We start from the raw sequence: 22,210 nt of genomic DNA, 5'->3' as shown, positions 1-22,210 counted from the left end.
TTCCCACTTTATAACCATTAACATTTGTTTGTATGCATACACACACCCACATACACCAATATTTTAATAGGTATGCAGATAGTTGTGGCAGTACTTGAGGTGATGTTTGCATTTCTGTTGTAATATAATCTATTTTATTGTGTTTATCCTTTTACCATTCTTTTGGAAAAGTGTCTAGGTCTCTGGACTAAGATTCCTCTCTCTATTTATTGTAGATAAATATGGTAATAGTTCAATTAACATTCGCAAATACATAGAATATTATTGCTTTTAAGATCATGGAGGGAGCATTGTTGAAGTTGCATTTGAGTTAAGTGTTTTTAAAAAGTAGTTTTCACTTTCTGTGGTAGCAGGACACTGCAGCGTGGCATTTCTGATGTGATTAGATACTTTATTTAAACCAGGATTTCACAATTTTGGCACTGTTGATATTTTGGACTGGATAATTCTATATTACAGGGAGCTGTCCTATGAACTGTAGCATGTTTAGCAGGGTCCCTTGCCTCTACCCACTAGATCCCACTGGCACCCCTTTCTCCCAGGTTTTGACAACCATTCCATTGATTGTCAAATGTTGTCAACCACTGGTCTAGACCATGATGGTTTGTCCAACTACTTATACATTATGTTTTGGTAGAAAATACAGTTTCCAGTTTTGTGAATGATGCTTGAAAGAATTGCTAATCAGGGGAAACCTCTCTGATATATACACATATTTTTCCAGGATATAATTTAACTGGGAAGTAGGCTCAAAAGGAAAGAAATTTAAGCAGATGTGTAATATATATATACACACACATATATACAAAAACATTATGTATATATATTTCTCGCTTCTCTGCCTCATTTGAAGACTTTAGAAGCAGCCTGATAGGTATAAATATTTTTGTGTAGTAGAAATGTGCACAAACAAAAGTAGAGCAACTGGACTGTATTTCAAGTAAAAACAGCATTGCTCACAATCTTACCATTCCATCAGCTCAGTCACCTAATGTTTATTGAACACCTGCTATATGGTAGACACTATTCTAGATTCTGGGAATGCAGCAGTGAACAAAACTGGGCAAAAATGTCTGCCGTCATAGAGCTAAAACTCTAAAGGGCATAAGAGGAGATAGAAGAGAAATAGCTGGTGAACAAAATAAATACATGGGTATGGGTATGTTAGGTGATAAGTGCTACAGAACTATACAAGATGTTATGTAGACTTCATTAGTGTTGCTATAGTCATCATATTGATAATGTTAATTACTTACATGTATTTTTTCAGTTGATATATGTGATTTTCTTAAATAATCCTTTTCTACTCAATGCTTAGGTTAAAATTTTCCACCAGTTTGATATGACATGGTTTAAAAAACAATCCTGGTACTGTTCCATCCAATTACAAAATCAAAGTACCTATTGTGTTTGAATGGATACAGTGGTAGTATTATAAAAAATAGAATTGTTATTGGTTGCATTTTAAATTTTAAGTAAAACTCATGTGACTATAGACTTTCTGATAAACTTCTTAGATGTGTGATTTTTTTTCTGAGTAAATGGTTACATTTAATATGTGGTTATCCATATGTGAAACATTTTACTTCTATGGACACAGAAACCAAATCCCAAAAGGACAGACTAGATGCAGGAAAGACGGGAGAAGTCCTACTTGTTTACGTGAATAAGCCTGCTCAAAATTATCACTACAATTAAAACAAAAACAAACTAAACATCAAAACCAACAACAAAAGAATACTTTTAAATCAATGGCTAAACAGGTGGTCATTGTCCTCAATGACCAAACCTCACACCCCTTGCAAAAGGCTGGCTTGAAAATCTCTGAGCAGTAAGATTACTGCAGCTTTCCTTAAAACATAAATACAGAAAAGTTTTCACTTATTTGACAAATATTTAAATGAACGCGTTCTGTGTGCATTTTGTCAAAGTAAGATTTTCAGATTTTAAGAGGGTATTTTTTCCCCAATTTTTCAGAGGAATTACATATGTCAACTTAATTTGCAATAACTCAATTCCCTGCCAGTTTAAGAGCAAGCTATTACTGAAAATGAAGATGTGAAATAGGTATGCTCAGTTTAAAATATTCTAACTGGTCATCTTTGTCAGGTCATGGGTTCCAATTTGGGGTTTATGAAACAGCCATATCAATAGTGAGTCTACATTATGGATCAGAAGATAGAGTAGAGCCTACCATGGAAAATAAAGACATAAAGTCCCATTAAAAAATATTTCCTATGTTCTGATGTTGCTCATTGTAGTAGTTAGGAATAGAGCAGTGAACAAAATGGACAAAACTCCACCATCCAAAGGTAACCATTTTGTTAACATTTGGATTAAATGTGTTCCAGATGACATTTTTGTAATACATATGTATGTATATACAATTTTACAAAATAGGTCACTCTTCAGGTTATTTTGCTATCTTTTTGCCATATTTAGCACCTAGTCGCAAATTTTTTAATGCCAAAACTCGACTCTACATAACTTTTAATGCTGCACGGTATTCTATTTAATTCCATCATTTCCAAATTTGTATATGAAAAACAATGCTATGGTGACTGTTCCTTTAAATACATTCTTATTTCATTGATCTTATTAGGATGAGAAATAGAAGAATTGCTCTAACAAAGGTATGCACATTTTAAGTTTTGGTATACATTGCCAGATTACAGGAGGGGAAATTTAAAGAAATGACAAAAGATAAACAAAGCAGATGTGTGATACTTTGCAGAACTGTCTCATGTGACATAACCTACTATCAAGAATTTTTTTTACCAAGAATTAATTTTTAAATTAATTTTAAGAACCCGAAGAAACATAAAATGAAAAAAAAAGTTGGGTTTTACTATTGAAGCAATAAATTACTTCATTTTGAGGGTACCTCTGAGAAATTACCTTTTCTAAGTGGGGCCCTCGCCAATTAATGGGGTTGATACGGGCCTAGTTTCTGTTAATGAAAATTCATTGACATGATAAACAGAGGGCCTAGATTCTGCTAGTTGAAAATTACTTGCATAACAGAAACCAACACCCTCTTAGAGGAGAAAAGCAAATGAAGGAGAATGCCTTTTTTTTTTTATTTCTACTGATATTGCTGAAGTTAATTGTTTTCAGGAAATCAAGGGAAGAAGAAAGTCACTCTTAACCCTTTTCCTTCCTTGTTTTCTCATTCATCAAGTGGAAAAGTATCACTGATATTATTAGAAGGTTAAATTGCTTCTCTTTGTTGCTTATTAGTAGTTTATGTTGACTGGTATTGGCTAGTGCATTTAAACTGTAATTAGTCGACACCGATTTGGAAATACAGGTACAGTTATGCAATAGACAGTATGATGAGAGTAAAAAAATAAATTAGAGAATTGGACCAATGAGTAATAGATGAGGAAAACATTCTCTAGCAGTTGAGGAGTTGAGTTTCTTCTCTCCAACTCTAATCTTCCATTTAAGTGAAATGCAAAGCCCTAAGGCATTTGGCCTCTAGTAGAGGAAGTGAAGTTTTGAATTGTAGTAAAAAGATGATGTGGGTGGAGTAATATTAACCTGGCAAAATATCTAAGCTTTGCTTTTACTTTGTCAAAAAAAAAAAACGAAAAAAAAAACCTTTCATTATGTTTTATAGATTATAATAACGAAGATGAATTTGGAAGAAAGTTGAGGTTCCTCTTGCAACAGCTTCCACCCGTTAATTACAGTTTGTTAAAGTTTCTGTGTAGATTTTTAGCCAATGTAGCATCACATCATGAAGAAATTTGGTCTGCAAACTCCTTGGCTGCTGTCTTTGGGCCAGATGTCTTCCAGTAAGTTTTTATCATAAATTTATTTTAATTAAAAAAAACCCTGAATTTGTGAAATAGAATTGTTACTTCTCACAAGGATCATGGGTTGCTTGATGAACCATTATTTTTTATTGTAGATCTGGTTGATTTTCCTAGCATTTTTTGAAGAGTACAAATTAGGTCGGCTTTATAGATGGGAAAACTGAGGCATAGAATGATGACATAAATTGCTCAGGTTTATAAAGTGACTCATTGGTTATATTCTAGCTTTAACTGTGATTTTAAGAACTATCAATTTAATTTGGACTTTTATTAGCATTTACACAGATGTGGAAGATCTGAAAGAGCAAGAAATAGTGAGCAGGATAATGGCTGGACTTCTGGAAAATTACTATGAGTTTTTTGAGAATGAAGAGGAAGATTTTTCATCTAATGATTTGAGTTCAATTACTGAACAGGTGAGAATATTTTAAATACTCTACTTGGAGAGAGAATTAAAAAATGTATGCTCTTAGGGCGTGGCACAAACTTTGATGGAATTTTTAAGTACTAAGCTGGAAGAAATTCTCTTGATTATTATGTTATAATCTATATCCATGTAGTATATGAATGTGGTATTTTTTCTGAGCAATTTCTTGTCCTCAAATTTGGTTATATGGGAAAGGCATTGAAACCGGAGTAAATGGTAGAGATTTTGTGGGGGGTTTTTTTTTTTTCTTTTCTTTTAATGTAAACATTGTCTATTTTGTAAGAATAGTGTTTTGTTTTATTTTTATTTTTATTTATTTTTTATTTTTTGCAAAGAAACTGCTAGCATAGAGGAATGAAGGCAAAGGGTGAGAAATAGAAGGTAGAGGGAAAGATTCAGTACAAAGTTAATGCAAACTGTTAAAGTTTTTCTTGATGAAAGTAGCAAGTCAGTTTAGCAATGTAGTTATTGTCATTAATAGGAAGCATCAGAAGAGTAGCAGTTTAGCCCGAAGATAATTTTTTAACCCTTCTGATTCTTGATTATTAAAATCTATTTCTCAGGCTACATTATATTTTGTTATTACTACTATGTCTTGATGGTTGAGATTGTACAAGTATCCTAGTGACTTTCTCCTTTATGAAATGAGAATATTGACGCTGACTAATTGTAATTTATTGTAAAGGCACATTAATCCAGACTTAGGTTTAGAATTTGTGATTTAGATCTATGTAGAGGTTTTTCTTTTGCATTTCAGTGAAATGATTTGTCAAGCAAACTTCTATTAGGTTAAAACCTATGGAGTTTTTTATATTTTAGGTGCGGGGCGGTGGGGCTGTTACCTTTTTTTAATGAATAATAATTCACCTGATTAAAAAAAGTAAAGTAAAATATACAGTAAAATAGCTTGCTCTTACCCATACTCACTCCCTCCCCCATTAGTTTTTTATGTTTTTTTCCAATTTCTTTATGCAAATATAAGTAAATATTGCTTTATAGTTTTTAAATAGGAAAATAGCATACCACCTGCATTGTTCCGCACCGTTCTGTATTTTTTTTAAAATCAGTTAACAGTATATCATAGTTATCTTTTCTTATTGGAATGTAGAGAACATAGCCTTTTGTTTTTACATCTATATCATTCTCTATTTTATGGATGTAACATAATTTTTTGATTTATAGTACCAGTGCCCATTTGAAAAGGTGATAGTACATCCCAGTTTCTCAGAATAGTCCTGGTTTATATCTGCTTTCTGATGTAATAATTAGTAGCTTCCCTTTCACTCTTAAATATGTCCAGGGTTAGATGGTAAATTATAAATCACACTATCTATTGACGGACATTTAGGTTGCTTCTTTTCATTGCTCTTAGATTATAAAGCAGCATTTCTTGCAAGGTAGTTTATTGTACAGATTTTCATTAGTTTATATAGTTCTTGGCTCTGATTATGTGAATTAGGAGTTTTGTTTTCTGAGTAGTCTAGCTTTTATTTAAAACAGTTTATACTGTTATGTGAACCTTTACAGATAAGTCTTTTTAATACCTGAGGTTTGTACTTTCCTTAGTTTTTCATGCTTTCTTCATGTAAGCATTTTTATCTTTTATAACTTTCCTTTTCCCTCCTTTCCTTCTTTCCTTTTTCTCTTCTCTTTTTCAAGTTGTCAGGAACTTTAATGAAACAGTAACATGCCAGATTGCAGCTTATAATGTGTAAACTGAGGATGAAATTAGTGTGCATACATGTATGTCTTTATGAAGTAAATCAAGTGGGTAGAATTTGTTGTCTGAATCAGTGATCCGTGGAACTTTTGGCATGATTTTTTGAAGGTTTCTCCAACTATTATATACAGTCCTGACTTAAAAATATTGATTAAAATAAAGAACTGACAAATCTCTTCAAAATTATTTTTGCTTAAAAGAAAAAGACAAGAAGAGGACAAGTTGGACAGATATGTCTTAAACCTTTAATGTCTTTTGATGCCCATAAGAAATCCATCTTTGGACAATTCCGTGTGCCACTTTTCTTTAAATTAAATTTTAGTTTGGTAATTTATTTTTTAAATAAAGTTAATGGCTGCTCAAAATGCAGTAATATACTACATATATTTGGTTATTTTCTACATTTCTAAGATGATTTGACTTCTCAGAAACTGATGATGGATGTTTGACCTAATGTTTTTTGTATCTTGACTCCTGTAAAGTCTGCAGGACTTGATTGTTTTATGCCTTGATTGTTTTATATTGTGGTATAATTCTCCGAAATTTCCATTTTTCTGCAGTTTTCCTTATGTATGCTGAATTATATTCATATCTCACATGTATTGCATTTTTTTTTTCATTTTTTTAAGCACTGGAAAAATTGACTTAAAATATGATGTGCTTTACATTTAGTAGAATGGCAGTTAATTAACATCAGAAGATAATGTTGAATTTTGCAGATTTGTCTGGATAGAAAAGGAGATGTTAGCATATTGAATAGAATATGTTCAATAAATGGGGGTAGTGTACAGTCCTGAGAGACAGTGATGTATATTTAATTATCTTGGTCTGTGTTGCTGATTACTAGAATCTATTTTCTTATCAATTTTTATTGTATCTCTGAATTATAAGTGAATTGCAAGTAATAGAACAGATTTTTGAAAGTTTGTTTTCTTTAAAGCAGATTTGATAACTTTAGTTTGACTTGTGAGGCTACATTGATTAGGTATTGGGTGAAAGTAAAACCCCTAAACTCAGCACAGTTTGATTGTATTTTTAAGTTGGCCTAACTTAGATGCTGCTAATTTTTTTATCCACATATTTAAAGATGTAGGCAGACCTGGCCTATCCTGGCAGTGCTTTGATTTTTCTCCCGATTTTGATATTTGAAAGAAGCAAGTTTATCTAGCACTGTCTTTTAGAGTTTTATCCCATTAATGCAAGTATTTGGCTATTAGAACCTTTTCAAGGTAGTAGATATTTTTATTAGTAGTATGAGAGATGACTATTCAGATGATGAATAGAGAGTGTTTGAACCCAAAGTCAGTGGACAGGTTCTTTGAATGGGATCCTTAAATGAATGTGAATCCAGTAGAGTGGTTTGAAGATATAGGTGATAATTATGTTTCTTTATACGTTTGAGAAGGCAGGTAGCAGCGTTCTCCACAAGCTGGAGTCTGGAGAGCAGGCATTTCACGAGGCCCTAGAGAAGGGAATTACAGCAGTCAAAGAAAGAAGAGATGTAAGTATGGATGAGGGTTTTCCTTGAGTTGAGGCAGCTGCATATATAGGGCAGGTTAAGAATAATGTATGGATAGAATAGAGTGTTGATAAGCAGAAGGTCAGGTTGTCAAGAGGATCAAGAAGAACTTTTGAAAATAAGTGTAGGGTGAGAGCATTTTTATCTAAGTTTTTAATGTTCACTGTTACCCAAACTAATTTAGTCCATTCTTACTGCAGGAAGTTACATTGGGAGGCCTGGGAGTCGGGAGATGGGGAGAAGAAAAACCCATAGGTTATTTTTCATGTATTATCTTTGTTTATGATTATTGGTGAAAACACTAGAGAATGTCAGTTAATTTATATAAAGTTCATTGAATTGAATGTAATATATTCAATATAATTGAGTATAAGGCTTTTGTAGTTCCTAAGAGCTGTTGACTATAGACGAACTGATTTTAAAATATATGATGCAGTATGTTAAAATAGCAGTACCTCTGTACCAAAAATTTGCGGACTGAATAAATACTCATCTGTTCTCAGTTTATATAGCCATCTTTAAAATTTAAAAAAATGTTCTGTTGTGCCCAAGCTTTTATTGATCAACCACGGTAATTCCAGTTTTATACTCCTGAAGAGTATTTTCTTGCCAGTTTTTTTTTTTTTTTTGCTTGGGTTACCAGGTAGATAATTAAGTACGTTCTCGACTTTCACTAATTTATTAAATACTTAGATTGAAAAATGGGATAATTTTCCATTTGGTCCAATTTAAAAACTGATCTATCATTTGAGAAATTCACCTTTGTGTATAAATCTTACCTCTTAGTTAATAACCGCTTAGGCGAATAGTTTTTCAGTCTTTTTCATACTATTATATGTAAGTGATAGATGAGGGATATTACTTGTAGAAACTTTTTTCACAAAAAATGATGTTACTTGTAGAAAATAGGACCAATGCTATATAGAAATAAGGTGATTTCAGTTATAATGATAACTATTATTTATTGCTTATTATGTATAGGCACTGCTGAAGAATTTACATATATTATTTAATCCTTTTAACTAGCCCTCTAAGGTCAGTAGTTTAGTATTTCCATTTTATACATAGGCCTGGAGAAGTTAAGTAAGTTGTCAGAGATAGTTAAGGGCACATAGGGATGTGAACATAGATCTTTCTGCCTTCAAAGCTTGGCTTTTAAGTACTTAGTGTATTCTACTTGAATGCATGTAATCTGTATTTGTTAATTAGGAGTGTGGTAGAATATCACAGTGTAATTACCTTTTTTTGGTTGAAGTTTTACCTTCTGAGAGTATTCTAGCAATTATATTTGCCTGTCCATAGGAAAAATAGCACTGTTAACTCTAGTGGTAAATTTATTCTAGGTATTTCCAGTGCATTTGGCTAAAGCGGATGAACGTATACTTTTACTGTTTGATGCTTATAACAACTAAAATTAATTTATAAAAGATGTTAAGACCACTTATGGCTAGTTTCTTTGGATATCTTTAAAAATATTTCTCATATGAAACTTTTGTTGTTTTTCTGTCCATAAAATTCCACTATCTTTTTCTTTAGAGTGTTTATTTACTTATGTAGTCAATTTGATAATGAAAAGTGTTTTATAGCCCCTGTCAGAAAGAGAATTATAACTTTCAGTTGAATTCTTCTGTGTTGTAAGGTACAGTCACTTCTTGAAAAATGCATTCTGAATCATTTAGAAATTAGCCGACATTTTCTAAAGTTATTCCAGCTTAAAGCAAAATTTCTGTGCCTTTTTCCCTACATTTTTAAAAAAATTACTTGTTTAATGAACTTGGAAATTGGAAAGCTCTATTAGAAGTCTTTGTAATTATTAGATTTACAGAACTGATTGTTTAGGAAATGAAGCTTTCTTAATGTTAACTAACTACAGTGTACAGGCTTTTTCAGAGTTTGCAGTCTTACACATATTCCTAGTGATATACGAATGTAAACATTACTTTCTACTTTAAAATATCATGTTTGTCTGGTTTACAGCTTTATTCTAATCTGAAAAAGTTGGCACTTACTTACCGCATAAGAGAAATTGGTCCTAGGAAATGAAGTAAAAAATGTGTTTAAAATTTTCTTAGAATAGTTTATCTTAAATCATGTCAGTTAATTATCAGTTTTATTAAATTTTAATTCTCAATTTCCTTTTATTCATATAGGTTAATGAACTTTCTGAGGAAGAAGAGGAAGATGAAAAGCTGGAACATATAGAAGAACTTCCAGAAGAGGGTGCAGAAAAATCAAATGACATGCCAGAGGTGGTACAATTAAGGATGACTGAAAACATCCTGGAAACAAATAGTGTTACAGCATCAACAAGGTAGTATTTCAGTTGAAAAAAACTTTAGCTTTTAAGCATTTCGCTCTAGATATAGATTCACTCAAGCACTAAATCATACAAATTGTAACAGTTTGTGAAAGATTGGTTTGTATATGGAAAAGAGCAAAAAATTATTTAAAGAAGCAACTGTTCTAAGAAATGTTCAGTTATTAGCTTGTATACCTTTCTTTAAAAATATAACCTTTTACATATATTTTTTCTTAAAGATTGTTTTTGTATTATTAGTCTGTTAATTGCGTTAGGTAAAATTTTTAAAACCTTTGGAAGTAGAATTGGAAGTGGTTAAATTGACTTGTATTTCCAGCTTCCAGGTAGAACTAGGATGAACTAGGCTGTAAGGAGAGAACTCTGTGATCCATTAAGATAGTGCTTTCCAGTCCTTTTACATATGAAGTGGCAAACTTGGTAAATGTGGGAATCTGGAGGCAGTATGCTAACACATAGCAGGGACTTTTGGATACACTGTTTAGGAAGCCTTGGAGACTTCAAGAACTCCTTGTGCAGAGCTCTAGGTTTGTTAAATTCTCTGTTAATTCTCTGTAAAGCTTCACCGTTTACTATTTCTGATGAGGGAGACAACTATATATTTAGGCCACTAGGTATTTTTCATTAAATTTGTTTTCAATAGAATGGTGGTTAAAAAGCAGAAGAAATAACAATTTAAGAGAAAGCAAAATGTCATTTAAAAATAAGTAGTAATATCTAGGGGAGGAACTATCCAATGTCATTTAGAAAAATTATAAAGTAATTTAAAATGTATACTGCTAAATACTACTATTACATTTCTCTGTAGGTCTTTAGATCTTTATATTATGTACAGTATCTTCAAACATGATTGTCATTGGAGATTAACATCTTTATTCACTCTGCCCGATTTTATATTTTGTTTGTGTTTTTCTGTGTTTATATGACCTTCTAATTTATTTTTTGATGGCCTCTTAACTGTAGTTTAATTACATATTAAGATATTTATAAACTATATGTTAAGATACTTATATCTTAACATATAGTTTATAAATATCTTAATATGTAATTAAACTATATATAAACTATATGTTAAGATACTTATATCTTAACATATAGTTTATGTACTGTCATTCTTTTTTCTGGACATTTTGAGTTATTCCAGCTAGCTTGTCACTTCTTTTCTTAGGCGTTTTTCTTTCTTTTGAATTATTTGGATAAATTTATTAGGCTCTAAGAGTAAACTTTTCTTTGGCTTTTGATAAATATTTCCGGACTACCTAAAAGACGTGACCAGTTTACATTGTTATTGGCATTATTTTCTTGAGGACCTGAAAACAGTAGGTTTACATGAGTGTTCTTTATTTTGTTAGAGTTATTTTGTTAGAGTTATGCTCTCCTGTAAGGTGGCTACTAGCTACATGTAGCTGTTTAAATTTAAATTTAAACCAATTAAAATTAAATGAAATTTAAAAATTATTTCCCCAGTTGTATGAGCCACATTTCAAGTGCTCAGTTGTCATGTGCGATTGGTGGCTACCATATTGGACAGTGCAGACACAGAACATTTTTATTATAACAAAAACATTTTTTTTGGATAACACCAATTTAGAAGAATAAATTTGTTAAGTATTTTTATTTATTTAATTAACAAGGGTAAATATTGTTTCAAATGTATGCTAGTAATAGTTTCTTCTCTTTAATCATCTGTCTGGTTTTGTGGAGGATCCTCCTTTCCTCCAACACAATCATTTTTAGATGGATTCATTGGAGATTTGGTGGTTTTCAGGGCTCCTTAATTGCAAGTCATAGAAACAGACCTCGGTTAAAGGAAAGAGAAAAGACAGTTTATTAGAAGGAAGCTGGGTAGGTTGAAGAGTTAAAGAAAAACAGAGATAAGAGCATGGACAGCTCTGGAGAATTTAGTAACAGGGTCTTTACCATGCGGCTATTACTGTGAGTTATAACTATCTCTTTCCATCTGTCATTCTGCTCAAGATCAGATTCCTGTGGGGTGACAGGGGGGAGAGTCTGGCCTAAATTGGGTCAAGTATCCAGTTCCCAGGCCAAGGTAGAGCTGTTCACTGTAATTTATGCATCTACCAAGACCATTGAGTAGAGGGAGGAGCTAGTTTGCTACAGAAAAAATGGGGCTATTTCTAGAAGAAAGGGACGGGTAGGGCTATCAGGCAACAAAAACAGATGTGCCTACCATAGTGATCCTCTAGATTTAGTGATGATATTTATAAATTTCAGTTAATAGTTATATATTAACCTTGCATTTTAGTTTTGGCTAATTGATTTTATAAAGGTAAAAAAGTACATTCTTTAATTATCCACCTTGGATGAAAGAAAGGTAGGGGAAAAATATCCCTAGGATGCACAGGGCCTATCATATCGGGAGCTTAAATGTATTTGTTTTGGGGCATAAATGGATACTGTATTGCACAAAACTGGAAATTGAACTTTTGGTAACCTAATTTTTCATCTTTTTGAGTTTTTCTATGAAGTAGTTTGCAAATATTGGAAGTATTAGGTAGCCTACTTTGTATTTCTTTTCAGATGTAGCTGTAGGTGGAAGACATGTTAGAAACATAAGAGATATAAACATTTAGTGATGGTTTAAAATAGCAGTTCTCAGACTTCATTTGGTCTCAGATGTTATACTCTTAAAAATTATTGAGGACTCCAAAGACCTTTGTTAATGTTGATTATGCCTATTATAAATTAATACCATATTATAAATTAAAATGGCATATTGAAACTGCTGGGGGTGTTTCTTTGTTGAGTTGTACTTCGGTAGCTGAAATGTAGGTATTTACAACCTGACTTGTTTTAATTGGTAAATTCCTCCTTTATTAGTTTTAAGTCAGTGGTTCTCAAACTTTTTGGTCTTGTGATCTTGTTACACACATAAAAATTATTGAGGACCCCAAAGCTTTTATTTCTGTGGGTTAAAGCTATTGGTATTTATGAATTAAATATTACGAATTAAAACTGAGAAATTTATTGTTTTAAAGTTATAATAAAGCCATTCAGGTTAATGTAAAAGTTTTTAATCATAAGTAACCATGTTTTCTAAAATCTTTGGAAAAGTTTTAGTGAGAAAGTTTTTAGTGGCATTGTTTTATGTTTTTACAAATCTCTTTCATGTCTGGCTTAATAGATGACAGCTGGATCCTTGCATTTGCTTGTGCATTTAATTTGTTGCCATACTTTTTTGTTGTAGTTGAGGTATATGAAGAAAATTTGGCATCACTCCAGTATGTAGTTGGAAAAAAGAGAGGAGAATTTATATAGCTTTTACAGACAATTATGAATGTTCTTATTTGACAGTACACCAAAACTAGATACGTGGTAGTTTCTTAAAGTTTATTTGTAATATAGAACCTGAAATCATATCTGAATTTTCATACTGTAATCCATTGGTTTGTCATGCACTTTGAGAGAATCTTTATCCATGCTTGATTTGTGACATGGTATATTATTGGTCATTTGGAAAATACTGCTTCACCGACTTATTTAGATCTTCAAATGATGATATATTTTGTTATACAAAAGTTCACATTCTTTAATATTACCACTGAATGTATCAAAATTAGAATTTGGTTTTCCAAATTCTAATTCTTGCTTGAAAACTTAAATTTGATAAGTATTGTCAGTTGTTTTTCTTGAAGTGACAGTCTTGTTTATTTTTGAGAAAACGACTGCCAGATATTTAGGTTGGAATAACCATAGTTTATTAACCTATTTTTCAAACAAAAATGATGTTTCATGATAAAAGTTTAGCTCTCAACTCTAACAAGACATGCATTATACTATGCTGTGCAGTGGAAGTGTTTCATGTGTACTTCCCATTTTGTCACACTAAATATTAAAAAGAAATGTACTCAAGGGCTGAGGTAAAATTAATAATTTCTACTGCTTCATCAGGGACTGGCCTCTTTTCTAAAAACAGTTGCAAGTGGGTGGTGATGAAGAATGCAATGCCATGGTTTGGTACCACTTGCTTGGACTTCTGTTAAGACTCCAACCAGTATTTTCTACCATTGATTTTGCATCGTCATGCAAATGTCAGCACAGTGAAAAAGGCAAATGTTATGAAAATAGTTTCGATCTTTTGGTTCACAGACTACCTTTAAGTTGAACCAGTGGTATAAATATTTGTGTGTGAGTTATACTGATTGATCTCTTTCTGTATCTGGTATTTCTGTATATCGTTCGCCATTAACCATATTTTGTTAAGATTTGAGCTGAGTTCAGCATGGAAGAATGGTGGGGTTTGTGCTATAGGTGCCCCAGGGTGCACAGAAAGCAGGAATTTTAGTTGCTTTCAAGCCTCACTCTTATCCATGAAGTTCATGGAAATCTCAATTGCCTTGTATCTTTAGATGAAAAAAATCTTTCTTTATGTCTACATATTTATCTGTAATTTAGTGTTGATATTTAAACATACAAATTTAAGGGAAATCTTTACCTTTAAAAAATTGAAAGAGGTAGGAGAGTTCTGAAAGAGTACTTAATTCTTAACTTTTTCCCCCCTGTGCTTCATAATCTTTTCCCTAGGCTGTATTGGAAAAATTTATTTCAGCTTGAGGTTTAGTTAATTTTAATTTATGCTCATGCTTACAGAACTACACATTAAAATACAGTTAACTAGCATTATTATAAATTTCATTTAAAGTTGTGCTTTTAATGCCTTGCTAAGTAAGGTAAGACTTGGAATTTAGCAGGAATAAAAATTAGATATTCTCTTTTGGGGCTGTTAATGCTAGGGCTTCATTTTTATGAGTTCATTCGTTTCTGCTGGTTCAGTTTTAAGTGCAATGCAGGAAAGAGTACAGTGATTGAGGAAGAGCTTTGAGTTCAGTATTTTGTTGAGGAAATGTGCCTTCAACTGACTATAGGGGCATAAGAAGTGTAGTACAGTAGTCCCTTCTTATTGATGGTTTTGCTTCCACAGTTTTAGTTACCCAGGGTCAGTGTGGTCTGAAAATATTAAATTTCTCCAACCATCGACATATCTGCTCTTGACATCCAATCATTGACCTCTTTATGGCTCGATGATCTAGGATCACCCCAAGCAGATGATCCTCCTTCTGACATATTATCAGAAGGTCAGTAGTAGCCTAACACTATGTCATAATGCCTATGTCATTCACCTCACTTTATGTCATCACATAGTCATTTTATCATCTCACATTATCATAAAAAGAAAGATGAGTACAGTATAATAAGATTTTGAGAAAGACCACATTCACGTAATTTTTCTTACAGTATATTGTTATAATTGTTCTATTTTATTTCGTTAATCTCTTAACTTGTGCCTAATTTATAAATTTAATTGTAGGTATGAACATATAGGAAAAAAACATTGTATACATAGAATTTGGTACTATCCACAGCTTCAGGTATCCACTAGTGGTCAGCAATTATTTTCTTGTCTTTATTAATCAGAACTCACATCTTTATGATACTATGCTATTTTGCCGCTGCAGCAGATGCATGACTATATTGATAAATCTTTTTTACAGCCATAGGTATGTGTTAGCCCTGGTTTGTGCATAAGTGCTCTTTACCCACAGAATTTGGCTAAAGTCTGAAAATAAAGGAAAAATTCTTTGAGATCCGAAAACTGAATCAGTCCTTTGTCTTTTAGAAGCTCAGAGAACAAAGTTAGACAGTCATCTTTGTAGCCTTGTGGGTGACAGTCTGACTCATAAAGAACAAAATCTATTTGATTTGTTTATTATGGCTTTTCAGGGTGAGGAGAGGGTACTTATTGAAAAGAGCTATTTATTTGATTGTTTCAGTGTATTCTTCAGGGCTAAAGAATCTTTACTGTTATACTAATAATCTAGCTTGTTGCTCATTACTTCTATGTATTTATATCTGTAATATATAATTTAATTCCAATAGCATTTAAGAGGGGTAGGAAACAAAGATCAACTCTCTTGCCTACCCATCTAATTTAAGACCATCAGAACTTTTGCTCTTTTTTGGCTCCTTTGGATAACTGGAAAATCTTATTAAAGTTTAGTCTTTTTGGAGGCTAGATATATATATCTAGGCCATTTTTTCTTAAACTTGTTAGTATGGTTAAGAATCATTAATGGTGCTTGTTAAAAATGTAGACTTGGGGCCCTACCTCAGAAGTTTGGGGAGGGACCCAGCAATCTACTTTTTTAAAGCTTTTTTATAATTGGGAAATATATTATACATACAGAAATGGGCATAAAACAAATGTATAGCAAAACAAGTTGGTAAAAAGCAAATATCCATGTAACCACCACCCAGATCTAGAAATAAACACTAACAGCATCCCAGTAGCTCTCAGTATTGATCTCCTCTCTCCCCACTAAAGGTAAGTACTGTGCATACTTTAAGGCATCGCTTCTTTGTATATTTTTGAACTTTATATAAATTGAATTTGACTATATGTATCTTTTTGATCCAGCTTCTTTCACTAACCATTGCATGTGAGATTTATCCATGTTGTTGCATGTCACTGTGATTTGTTTATTTCATTGCTTAAAGTAATTTACTAAATGATTATACCACAATGATCCGATGTACTGTTGGTGCACAATTGAGTTGTTTTTACTTTTTGACTATTGTGAATAACATTGCTGTGTACATTCTTGTGCACATCTTCTGGTGCACACATGCATACACTTGAAGACATAAACCCGTCTTTCAACTTAAGTAAATATTGCCAAATTATTTTCCAAAATGCTTACTTCAGATTATACCCTCACTAAACAGTGTACGAGCACTCACATTCTTGTTAACACTTGGTATTAACTATTCTGGAGGATGTACTTCGTTGTCATTTTAATAAGGTCCGCACCCTTTTTGTATGTGTACTGGCTAATCTCTTCTGTGAAATGCCTTTTAAAGTCTGTTTCCTGTTTTTCTTTTGGGTTGTCTTATTGAATTGTAGGAACCCTTTTAAAATATGTGTTGTAAGTATCTTTTCCCTATTGTATGTTTTCTCTTTCATATGGTATCTTCTGGTGAATAATTTCTAATTTTTATCAAGTTTCTTATTTTCCCATTGTGGTTAATGCTTTTTGTGTCCTGCTTAAGAAATCTTTTTCTAAATACATTCCTGTGTTATCTTCTAAAAGCTATATCTTTTCACCTTTCATGTTTAAGTCAGTAATCTCCCTGGAATTGATTTTTGTCCCTGGTATGTGAGGAGGAGCTAAGTTACCTTTTTCAATATGGATACCAAATTGTTTCAGTACTCATTTTTGAAAAGACCATCCTTTCCCTGCTTTCTGTAGTACGACCTTTGTTCTGAATCAAGTATATATGCATGGATCTGTTTCTGTTGTGTTTGTCTATTCTTGTGCCAATACTGTACTATCTTATTTACTTTGGCTTTATGGTATTTGGGTAAGGTCCAGGGCTGCAGTAAAATAACACTGTCACTCCCGGAGAGTCTCATACAGGAAGTCCATGGATCACATCCCTGTCTTAGAGGTAGTAAGAATGCTCCCAAATTCTGGTTTAACTTTTACTAGCCTGTATATATAATTATAAAAACACATTTTTAAATGTAGCCATTTTGATACAGTTGCACACATCATTTATGCACATATAAAAATACTTTCTCATGATACTTCTTAATCTTTATGAATATCAGTAATTTCAAAAGGTCCAGTGACTGTACCCTAGTCCATTTTATATATTTATTTGTGGATTTCTTAAAAATCTGCAAATATAGTAAAAATTTAATTATAGACTCCAGATGGTGGATTTTAAGGTGTTTGTGTATGATTTTTCAACTTTATTATAAAATTTTTGAAAAATTTTGTAATAAAGTTGAAAAAATAATGCTTCAAAGAACTTACGATATAAGTTTTGTGGTATTTTAAAAATTTAGGTTAGATTTTGGTAGACTTGATAGACTCTAGATAGAGCTGCACATGTGGGATTTTTGAGTCAAAGACATGCATATACTTTTAGGATTCTTTTAAAACACATTGCCAAATTGATTTCCATCTGAGTTTTACTAATTTACCTTCCTACCAGCAACATGAGTTTCAGTTTTATAACCTTTATCATTATAGTATATTAACATCAGCAAAAAATGTATATTAATTTATATGTTAATTTGATCTAATCCTTATTTTAAATTCGCATTTCTGATTATTTTTGTTTATTTGATTGTTTCTGAAGTGTCTTATGTCCATTTATCTACTAGCATCTTAGCGATAATCTAATCTGATAAATAAGGGTGAGAAAATTCCTCTGAGAAAATAAGTAGATGACTAACAGTGGCAAATATGAAAAAGAACAGAGAAGATAGAAGTTCTACCAAAAATTAAAACATGGTACAAGTACAAGGCTTTAGTAACAGATCGATGAACCAAGTAGTTGAGAATTAGAACTTTTTGAGAATTTGGTATAAGGTAAAGTTCAACAGAAATCACAAATTAAATCATAAAGAAGAGTGTTGATTTATAAATTTTCTTCACACCCTTCAGCATACTGCACTGTCAGTGAATTGCAAGTAGGTGTTAAAAAGTAAAATGGGGTGAAGGGGAGAGGGAGAAAATATGTATTTAAGGGTCTTTTTGTGTGAAAAGATAATTTAGAAAATTAGAATCATACTCTGCTAGAGATGAACATAAAACTTAGAGTATGCTCTCCTGGTTGTGTCAGGGTAGTGCAAATGTGGCAGTTTTCAGCACATTTTCTAGTCATTTAGTATTGAAGAAATTTATATCTAATTTCTTTCTTTGATTACAGTGCCCATATGTCTCCCATCGGCATCTTACCAGCCTCTGCGGAGTAAGTAGTATACTTTAATAAGACAATTAATAAAACACTTTTTAATATTACTAAACCATAGTAATGAAAATCATATATTTATTGTGCTTACTTTGGAGGAAAGATTGTATGTACAGCAGTGAAACTAGTTAGTATTTTACGTACTGCAATAGGAACAAATAAATAAGGAACACATTACACTAATATACAAAATAAAGATGAACTTTCTTCTGGTGAGTTTTTTATCTTTTAAAATCATTGAAAAATGTCAGTAGAGTTTTTTTTACATTTTCTTTCAGAAATAGACTTTACATAAAAAATACAAACAATATCCTTACAATTTGTTTCTTTTATTTAGCTGAGTGTTGGTAAATTATTTTGTTTTATAAACATACCTTTGAAAAGTCTGTTTAAGTGGCTTTTTATATAGTAGTGAGGATGAATTATTGGGACAACTAGTCCTTCCCACTTCAGTAGTGATAATGATATTATGATTAATTTGTATGATATCTGGGCAAATTCCATTTTAAAATTTAAGTTAGTATCATGTATTTCTTTTCTGTATTTCTTTTTACACTCTAGCTTATCCATTTGTTTTATTTTATTATTATTATTATTGTTATTATTATTATTACTTTATTTTTTAGGCGAGGCAACCCTTGGTTGACCTCACAGATTGCAAGGACCTTGTCAGCTTATAATCCCTTATTATATTTTTTTATGCCCACAGCACCTGGTCTTCCTAAGTGGTCTCCCATCCAAGTACTAACCAGGCCCGACCCTGCTTAGCTTCCGAGATCAGACAGGATCAGGCTTACTCAGGGTAGCATGGCTGTAGACTACCTTACCCATTAAATACCATAATAATTTGTTTTACAGGTCATAGGTTTTAACATTTGTGTGTATATGGTCAAATACCCAGTTAGGGTGACTGCTTCTCAATAAAATGTGTTCTGTTTTGTAGCATTTTAGAAAGAACAATTAGAGCAGCTGTGGAACAGCACCTTTTTGATCTGCAGAGCAGCATAGATCATGATCTTAAGAATTTACAACAGCAAAGTCTGGTGTGTAATAACGAAGCAGGAAGTACTAATTGTGATGGAGAAGGATCTAATAACCAGTAAGAAACTTTTAAAACATTTTACTGTTATTAAGGTTATAAAGTTGTTTTATCTTTAATAAAAAAACATTTTTACTTAAATATTTTTACTTAAATAGTCTTACTTGGGGATTTCTGAAAGTCATTATGTAAATTAACTTTGTATGTACTTGTATATAAATTATATGTATTTATATGACATTGAAAATCTCATACATTATCTATTAAGTCCAACATAGCCATATTTTCCTCCCTGAACACCAGATAGTTAGTTTACCTTTACAGACTTCATTGTATGAAAAGTAACTTAAAAAAAATTAGACCCATATTCTGTGCAACAGATGGTCACACCAGGAGAGACATGCAGAGATCTAGACAGGTAATTTACAGAGACAGTAGATTGACATCATTCCTGGTGCATGATGTCATTGATTGAAATGGTGAGTAGAATCATCCTTTGCTATTTAAATTGTTATCCCTTGCCCCCAGTCTCTGCCTACCCTACACGCTTTTTTTTTAGTGTAACTGTTAATAGTTGAATTTGTATAAGTTAACAATACCTCTATTAGTGATATGTGATGTTACTTCACTCTTCATCTGACTTGTTACCTTTAAATGGATGAAAGCCTCATCTCTCCTTTCCTATTACCTCAGCCTTGCTCTTTAGGATATGAGTGCCTACTCTGAGACTGTATGCAATGATTTCATAGTTTTCATTTATTAGTTTTTATTTTGGGGACAAATGAGAAAGGTGTACCTAAATTTGGAGGAGTCATTGGAAGGTAAAAAAAGTAGATGATTGGATAGAGTGGTTTTTTTTTTTTTTAAGGAATAGATTTTTTAAAGGCCAATATGTCTAGTACACTAGAATAGCTATTAAAATGAAGTGAAACAAAAAATTAATTGGATATGAAAACCAGTAGTTGGAATATGTTTAAGAATACCATATGTACAACTGCAGGTGTGCCATGTAGTCTGCATGGATGGCATCATCAGCCTGCAGTTCTTTGTGATAGCCCTGGTTTGTGTGCTTTGAGGGCATGATTAGAACTGATATAAGATCTATAGGGAGTATTTGGGCTGAATATGAAGGAAAAAAGCAGTATCTAAAAGTTAGATAAAGTAGGAAAATGTTTTAAAGGATGTAATATAAACAGATTCCTTAGAGTTTGTCCTTAGCTTAACTGGAGATCCTGAAAACTTAATCCATGCTCAGAGTTACTGAAGAAGTAACTTATGTTTTATCAGTGGTCGTAGTATCTTTGTAAACAAAAAATTCTAAATTATGTAAGATGGGAAATCTGCAGTAGGAAGTTATTCCTGTTGTACTTAATAAGGTGTTAGATGCTATGGTGTCTAGTGCTGGACTTGTATTTTAATCAAACAGGTCATTATGATTGAGAGTGTGCATTTATGAGAGAAATCATTATTTTGGCACATAAGTTATTTTCTAAATCATTCATTTGCTTTTGAAATTTTTCGAAGGGGATAACAAGGTAGATTCCCCACAGCATCCCATGGAGAGACAAAAATAAAGTTAGCACATTTAATGATCTAACTTGGCAGGAAAAAGGAAGTGGGGCTTTTTATGAGAAGGATACATTTTTCTTTAACAAGTAAAAGTTTCAGATCATTGTTGATATTTGTTTTAAAGGCATTATATATTTGACATTTGGCCTGATTTGAGTTTTTAATCTTCATTACTAGGGTTGATATTGCTGTTGATATTATTAATGCCAGTGAAAGTAACAGAGACTGTTCAGAACCTGTGGCTAGCACTAATTTAGACAATGAAGTTATGCAGCAAGATTTTGTATTTGAGGATGAAGAAAATAACCAGGTAAGAAATGCAAAGACTTAAAAAATCTGATTTCTTCATGTGTTTCTTTGTTACCAGAAGCCATAGTTCACTATTTTTGCTAACACACATTTGTCTTGATTATAAATCTTGAATGTAGACCTCTACATTCTCTCGGTAGAGGTCAAGAATCATCATCGATTAGAGAAATAAGTATAAAAATGCCTTATTTTTAAATATTTTCCTGGAAAGAAACAAATTACTATGTTAAGTGAGGTAGTTGGTATTATGATTGACTTCTGTTCTTTTAAAAGCTCTTCTTGTTTCCCAGATTTTTTTCTGAAGAACATGGAATCTTTTCATAATTTGAGAAAATCCATGAACATCATCTTAAAAATAAATTATTTTCATTGTCACAGTTGTTAGTAGTAACATTGTTTTTAACATAATTTCAATAAATGTAGAAGCAGCATATTTCTAAGACATTTCAAAGTTGAGTTTTTAATGACACTTTTTAAGATACTTAATTGATAAGTTTTCTTCAGAATGTTTCATTCCAAGCCATAAAGTAGGTATAATAAGGAATTTAGTCAGTTGATCGAGATTTGTATTCTAGCTTTACCTCTTAATAACTGTGTGACTTTGGCCAAGTTACCTAACTTCTGTGAGCCACTCTTTTCTATAGAAAGTTTCTATAGAAAAAATCTGGGAAACGAGAGAAGAGCTTTTAAAAGAACAGTGTGGGGGGG

General features: G+C 32.1%; 1 protein-coding gene and 1 pseudogene across 5 annotated transcripts in view; one reads left to right on the top strand and one right to left on the bottom strand.

Moving 5' to 3' along the window:
* Positions 1 to 22,210, top strand: part of FAM13B (family with sequence similarity 13 member B) — a 72,048-nt gene that overhangs the window by 14,392 nt on the left and 35,446 nt on the right. For 3 of the 5 annotated variants that reach the window (XM_039836108.1, XM_039836106.1, XM_039836107.1), the window contains exons 5-11: positions 3,623 to 3,800; positions 4,096 to 4,237; positions 7,374 to 7,469; positions 9,638 to 9,798; positions 18,544 to 18,585; positions 19,529 to 19,684; positions 21,371 to 21,503. In XM_039836108.1, the coding sequence (XP_039692042.1) occupies positions 3,623 to 3,800; positions 4,096 to 4,237; positions 7,374 to 7,469; positions 9,638 to 9,798; positions 18,544 to 18,585; positions 19,529 to 19,684; positions 21,371 to 21,503 (908 nt within the window). The remainder of the gene's footprint in view (positions 1 to 3,622; positions 3,801 to 4,095; positions 4,238 to 7,373; positions 7,470 to 9,637; positions 9,799 to 18,543; positions 18,586 to 19,528; positions 19,685 to 21,370; positions 21,504 to 22,210) is intronic. The other 2 variants (XM_039836110.1, XM_039836109.1) reach the window with 1 other exon arrangement.
* LOC120581674 (uncharacterized) lies at positions 19,286 to 19,404 on the bottom strand (annotated as a pseudogene).

Source organism: Pteropus medius, unplaced genomic scaffold (assembly GCF_902729225.1).
Source record: "Pteropus medius unplaced genomic scaffold, Ma_sr-lr_union100, whole genome shotgun sequence".
NCBI lineage: Eukaryota > Metazoa > Chordata > Mammalia > Chiroptera > Pteropodidae > Pteropus > Pteropus medius.
This window is presented reverse-complemented; position numbering and strand designations above follow the sequence as displayed.